This window comes from Mesitornis unicolor, unplaced genomic scaffold, assembly GCF_000695765.1.
Source record: "Mesitornis unicolor isolate BGI_N332 unplaced genomic scaffold, ASM69576v1 scaffold2051, whole genome shotgun sequence".
In the NCBI taxonomy this organism is placed as follows: domain Eukaryota; kingdom Metazoa; phylum Chordata; class Aves; order Mesitornithiformes; family Mesitornithidae; genus Mesitornis; species Mesitornis unicolor.
Window position 1 is genome coordinate 45264 of NW_010161488.1, and position 6733 is coordinate 51996.

Genomic DNA, 6733 nt, shown 5'->3' on the forward strand with positions numbered 1-6733 from the left:
TTCCTCTATTGGCAGCAATGCTCTGAACATATGGTGTGTCTAAAGACAAGGTTCTTATAAACTCAGAGAAAGGATGACGACCATGAGCTGCTTACAGCAGAAGAACATGTGCTTTCAGTACTGTTCAGTGATGAATAGAGAGAATTACATTTGCAAATTATACCAAAGCCTTCTGCCCCCAAGCACTTTGGAAGACAGGACAAGAATTTAAAATTACTTAAACAAAGAGCACAGGTTATGCAAAAAAATAAGGTGCAATTCAACAAATGCTGCATACTGTACTTAAGTAAGAATAATCAACTGCACAAGTTCATGTTAGGAAGCAGCTCGCCAGGGAGAAGAGACTCGGAAAAGGCTGTAGTGGTTGATGAATTTGACATGAGTGAAGCGCTCTGAAGACAGGCCAGAACAGTGACTTTAAAATTTTATGAGCTCTGGACTCCTGTAAGTTTTCTGGTGGAGACATGAAGCTCCTCAGAAATTGCATATGGATGTACAGCGGTTTTTAGTCACCCTTTGAGAGTAAAAACAGTTGCTTAAAGGAATCAGTAGAATATTTCCTAAGTCTGCTATGGATAGGGTGAGAAATACTGGGTTTAAGTATCACAAAGGATATTTGTTTTTTTACATTCAAAATATCTTTTAACTGTCAGGATAGTTAAACTGTGGCTGAGTCATGAATAGGTTAGAGGGGTCAGGCCAGAGCTGTCCACTCAGAGTTTTGTAGCAGCTCCCTCAAAACAAGCACAAAAACCTGTTTACACAAACTGCATTCTCCCTAAAGCTTGCAGTGAAACTCTCAGAGTTTCTCTTCTGTTGGCAGTGTCTGTGAAAACACTGATAAAGTGTGTGCCTCTTTCGCTGCTGCTGCTTGGCTGCACAGGGAGTAAGATACAATGTTCACAACACTTGGTTAGCACAAATGGCAGAAGTGTAGGTGCTTCATCTAAGCTTCTCTGTTGCTCACCATGAAAAAGGTGTCATGTCATAGAATGGAATATCTGGGTTTTTTTCTTCCTGTTTTTCAGCTAATGTGCATATAGAACTTTCAAATGCCCAAAAGCCATGTTAAAAGAACATTAGTAAAGTTGCAAAATCAAGAACATAAAGTTAGGAAGCCACAACAGAGAACACTTTTGTGTATCATTATTATTATTTTGTATAACAAAAAATGTAACAGGGATTAATTATAGCATATACATATCATTGTAACTTTTCCCTCTGCTCCTGACAGACCTGATTTAAGGACGTTTCAAGGCTGTGAATTGCTGTCGCGTGCAAAAACTCCACTTCATTTGTGCCAGAGACTGGTGCACAAGGTTATCTGGTTAAGACTGATTTTGGAGAACTGGATTCCAGCCTTACTTCTGCCACATCTTTTGTGTTAGTCATTCACAAAGGCAAACTTTAAGAGTGTCCTCTCACCATTCTTCATTTTCTAGGGATCTGACTTGCTTGTATGTGAATTGCTAAAATGGGGTTTGTTGATGAACTCTCATGCAGTTAAAAGTATTCTGGAAAATCACATCGTAGGTGTTTGCAGCCACATGGATGGAGACTTCAGGCTTTAATGTTTCTACACCTTAGTTAACCACTGGTAAAATGAGATAAGAATACATTCTCTGCTCACACCAGTAGTGTGAAGATACTATACTAAATAATTTTGATAGAAAAGTATATCAGAAAAGTTACTGCTATGTTTAGGTTAACATGGTGCACCTGCTACGAGGGTGTCAGCCTTTTGTTGTTCATGAGAGAATGGGTGCTGAAGGAGGACTGTTAGTTCTGTACATTGACAAGGAAGAAGGGTGTAAAAATTGCACAGGTAGCTATAGACCCATCATTACCTAAATTTTGAGTGTATAACCTGGCCACTCTAATGATATTCCTGTAATGTGTTTGAGGGGGTGTTTGTCCTATGCCTCGTACAGAGTTTTATGCAAATACTAAAAATTAATGAAAACATTTAGTGAAGATATTAAAACTTTTTAACTACAAAGAAATAGACAAATGTATTGAAAGTTTAGGGTAAACAGTATAGTATCAACATACCACAGTTTGCTTGCAGTCAGTTTTTCTACCAAAAAATTAAGATGACATTTTGATCTGTTATCTCTTTATAAGACATTCAGTGCAAAGTTATGCAGAAGTGTGAATGTGGCTGATGCAAAATACTTTGTTCACATCTTCCTGTAGAGCTGTGTCTGGGAGCATGAAGTTTGTGTTAGCAGCAGAGATATGTGTGGAATCGGTCCCCAGTGAATGGGAATTGCTGTGCTGAGTTGTAGGAGGTGGAGAGTAAGCAAAGCTGAGCTTGCTAAGAGAGAAGCAGGACAGTGTTCATTGTTGCTGCACGCTGAAATTATTTCTTCCTTTTTTATTTTCCTTCCACTCCACCACTTCTCTGGGCAGCCCGTTCCAGTGCTTGACCACTCTTTCAGTAAAGAAATTTTTCCTAATACCCAATCTAAACATCCCCTGGTGCAACTTGAGGTCATTTCCTCTTGTCCTGTCGCTTACCTGGGAGAAGAGACTGACCCCACCTCGCTACAACCTCCTTTCAGGTAGCTGTAGTGGGCAATAAGGTCTCCCTTCAGCCTCCTCTTCTCCAGACTAAGCAACCCCAGCTCCCTCAGGTGCTTTCCATACAACTTGTGCTCCAGACCCCTCACCAGCTTTGCTGCTCTTCTCTGGACACGCCTCAGTGCTTCGATCTCCTTCTTCTGGAGGGTGAGACTGTAACACAGTAAGGAAGAAAACTGATAGTCTTAATGGAGAGGAAGCAGGGGTTTGGCTCGTGCTTTCAAGGTGGAGGAAGCAAAAAAACTTAAAAGTGGTTTTTAATTTAGACAGACCTTAATCAGCATGGCTTTGGTGACATTCTTTCGGTTTTTTTGCTTCGCGTCTGGTGGTGCTATGTGGTCAAATTCTTATTTTATGGGAAAGTGATTCATGATTCCAGTGGAGCTGTTGTGAGTCAGCACTGAAATGGGACTATATATACACTACAAGAAATAGCTGGCATGTTGTAGTCTAGTGTACAGATTGAAGAGATATCTGGTGGAGGATAATACTGTACACTAATAGAAATGTAAATTTGCTATACAATATTTAGAAGTATGTCACTGTTATAATCCTTTATGACAGAATAATCAGAATAAAGCAGTGTTATAAGCACCAATTAAGGAACATCAAATCAATGGCTGTGTGACTCACGCTGATTTAAACAGGAGCTGATTGGGATAAATGGATTTAATATGTACTTTTATTCTGTGGCTATTCTGTCATACCTGGAGGAAGTAACATATGAATAGTCTAAGGAAGGCACTGACTTATATCTCTGCTAGGAGACTAATGTGACACATTAAATTTAAAGAAAAAAAAAGTCTGGGTCTTGACTAGTTATGAAGTATGCCGTGTTAAATGTGAATTTGCCTGACTGTTACCAGTTCTTTGTAAAATACATTTATCTGCCACATATTTTATATAAATACCCCCACACATTGATAACACCATTTATATTTTACATTGTATGAATTTTGAATGCCATTTACATCTTCTTTGGATATTGACTATCCTAGAAAATGTACAAATGTTATATCTAATTTATATATATCTTCATTTCTGTTTTTCTTCACTCCATTAGGATCTATATTAAGTCCCTCTACTCCTGGAAATAGTAGATTTTAAATTTCACAGTCTTAAACCTTGCAAGAAAACCCTTGTAGGTATATAGTCTGGTCTATAATTGGACTTGTTAAGGACTTAACTCACATGTGCCAGATGTGTAAGTATCTTGACAAGGAGCACCTGCTGAGATGCTCCATCCTACTGAAGTGCTCCAAATCCCACCTAGAATTCTCTATGCAGCAGGAAAAGGGCTTGTATTTTATACTTCCACACAGAGCTGGGTTCATTCCTGTTTCGGTTGCAGTGCCATGAAGATAAGACAGCATGGCAATGCAAAGTTAGACTGGTTTTTGTCACTCATTTTCTGCTTTTTGATTCTTCTACGATCCTGCATGTTAACCAAAATAGTTTCAAACATTGTCCTTAATGGCAATTGACCATAAGTAAAAGCATGCTGGAAGGTAGAACTTGTTTTCCGAGCATTATAGGTTCATGGCCTGGAACTGACTTCTTATAAGACTACTGATCTCAAAAAAATCTTAAAGAGAATTTTCCTAATACTTTTTATTGTTTAACACAGGTTGGATTTCTGAAAGAAATTAGTATCTGGGGGTTTGGGATGGCAGAGACGATTTTCAGTTGCCTAGTAGTTGGGTTTTTTTATGTTCTGTTTTATTACCTGTCCCTACATTTGTAGAGGCATTTGCTGTTTCACTGGTGGACAGATGCATTCCCCAGACAGACCTAGTTGCTTCCATTTTATGGAATAAAGCTTGATTTTTCCTCCGCACATACTACACTGTGTTGCAAGAGCAGCTGTGTAGGAGCAAGGGGCATCATACTGAATAAGAGAAGAGTTTGATCTACCCTGAAATGCAGCTGTATCACTTTTCTTTTTGTCTGTGGTCAATGTGAAAAGCTGCTTAGTTTGTTGGTGCTGTTCTAAATGTTCTGTAATTGATGTTTTCATCTTCTTACTTTGTCTCACTTTAACCTTACCATTATAAAAGAAAAAAAAATCAACTGTGCAGTGGACACTTGACACTTTCTTCAAAACAGAGTGACTAGAAATTTTCCACCTCTTAGTCATAGCAGTGATTGTGGCTTCTGTGAGGCTACGTATCTCATCACTTCATTCTGTGGGCTTTTTCCCATTCATCCAAAATGAAGGAAATGCTGTGGTTGGAGATGCCTTTCTTACCCATCCTATACACAAAGTTGAGGGTTAATAGCAAGTGACAGGGGCCATCATCCAGCAGGGATTTAGAAAAGGTCAGTTTTTGAAAGGAAGAAAGCCCATGAGGGCTCTGTTGAGAGACTTTGTCCACAGCAAAAAGAGAGGATTGAATCCAGCGTTGCTGACCCAGTGTGGTGTGCCCCCACTGCAGCCGTCTGTAATATCCTGTCCTTATGTGCAGGCAGCTGGGTTTGGTAGCCTGCGGTGGACCTGTCCTATGTGGTTTTGCTATTTGACATTAACTCCTTTAACACAGCTGCAGCTGATGTCCATTTCCTGAAAGTAAGAAGGGAACATATAACCCATTTCTACTGCATTTCACGTAATAAAAGTAGAGTCTGCTGCTTTTAAGTCCATCTTGTGCTCTTTCATTCATCCATCTGCCTCCTGAAATTTTTTGGGAAATTTTAGGTTCATAACTTACAGGGAAAAAAGTCTTGCCGTTCTTGGATATACCATGTTATTTATTTTTATACATCTAAAGCCTAAGTTTAATTTTCACCCGTTTTTCCAAATGAAATGGATCACCATGCTACTAACCCCACTACACCCTCTTCCACCCCGCATCTAACGTCAAACTTATTTTACATAATTGGTGTGTGTGTGTGCTCGGAAGAATAACTGGCTGAATTGAAGCAGGAGAAAAATTATTCCTCCTAAAAATCCTGTTAATCCAATCGGAATTAAGATAGTGTGCTGGTTATGCTGTCAGAGTCATACGTGACCTGCAAATTAAAGATCTTCAAGTATGGTCAGTGTTTTAAGGCTCACAAGCTAAGTAATTACTCTTACGTTGTGTTGAAAATTGAATTTTTAACCTAGCTTTGATTATATTTTTGTAATACATAAAAATCAAAGCCTGTGAAGAGAAGTCTGAAGAAAAAAGAAAAAATGAGTCTCAGAAAGGTAGCATCTCTTTCTTCTGCAGGCCTCCTTTCTAAAATACTGTTTCATTGAATGATGACAATGTTTGCTGAAAAGAGGATTTCTTGCATTTTTAAAAGCTTTAAAATACATTTTCATTTTGTAATGTAAGGCCTCTCATGTCAGGTGCACCTGCTTGATTTGCATGTGAATGCTGAACAATTTTTGTTTCATGTGACACTTCTGAAATGTCTGTCTGTTCTTTTTTTTTTCCTTTTAATTCTCAAGCTCACTATTTGGATAAGATAGTGAAAGGTACTGTATATTTGCTCTTTGATGACATGCCTATACCTACATGTATTTTTTTAATATATATATGAATATATAGTTACAAACATACTAGACTGGGCAAAAGAATCTTCTTTACATACATTTCATGGATTATAGATTTAACTCATGACTTTCAACTCATCTCAAATTAAAAATGAAATCTTGCTTATCTTATATAGTACCATTTTATCAGTAATTATACCTTTATTTACAAACTGTATACATGTCTTAGATTTTGTCTGAACCAAAAACTGAAGATAGTATTCATTTGCTGTTTGGTGCTTTTTCTCTGTTAGCTTTGTAACTAGACCTCTACCTACAAAGCAGTAGATATTTAGCAAACAAAGCAAAGCGATACTCTTGTCACAGAACAAGTGTCATTAGTTATAAAGAACAGATTAATTATAGATATGTGTATGTTTATATATAGACAGATCAATAGAATACCCCAGGCTTTTAAGCTTTTGTTTATCTGAATGTGGAAAATATATAGAAAATTATGACTTCTATTTTGTGTGAAGCCAGAAGAAACTTGTATACTTTATGCAACATTTTCAAATAAAGTATTCAAGAATGGAAAAACCTGGCATGAAACAGCAAAGATTCTTATATCTTCAGTTATGGTGAAAAATTGATTTAGAAAAATGTTAAAAATATTCCTACCCCTCTTTC

General features: G+C 37.7%; 1 protein-coding gene across 2 annotated transcripts in view; it reads left to right on the forward strand.

Annotated features, from left to right (window-relative positions):
- The window catches only part of TENM3 (teneurin transmembrane protein 3), a 116621-nt gene that overhangs the window by 45055 nt on the left and 64833 nt on the right, over positions 1–6733 (forward strand). Inside the window, exon 9 of one of the 2 annotated variants that reach the window (XM_010193031.1) lies at positions 6020–6046. The exons of the other annotated variant lie outside the window; for it this stretch is intronic. Within the exon in view, the coding sequence (XP_010191333.1) occupies positions 6020–6046 (27 nt within the window). The remainder of the gene's footprint in view (positions 1–6019; positions 6047–6733) is intronic. 2 annotated transcript variants of the gene reach the window in all.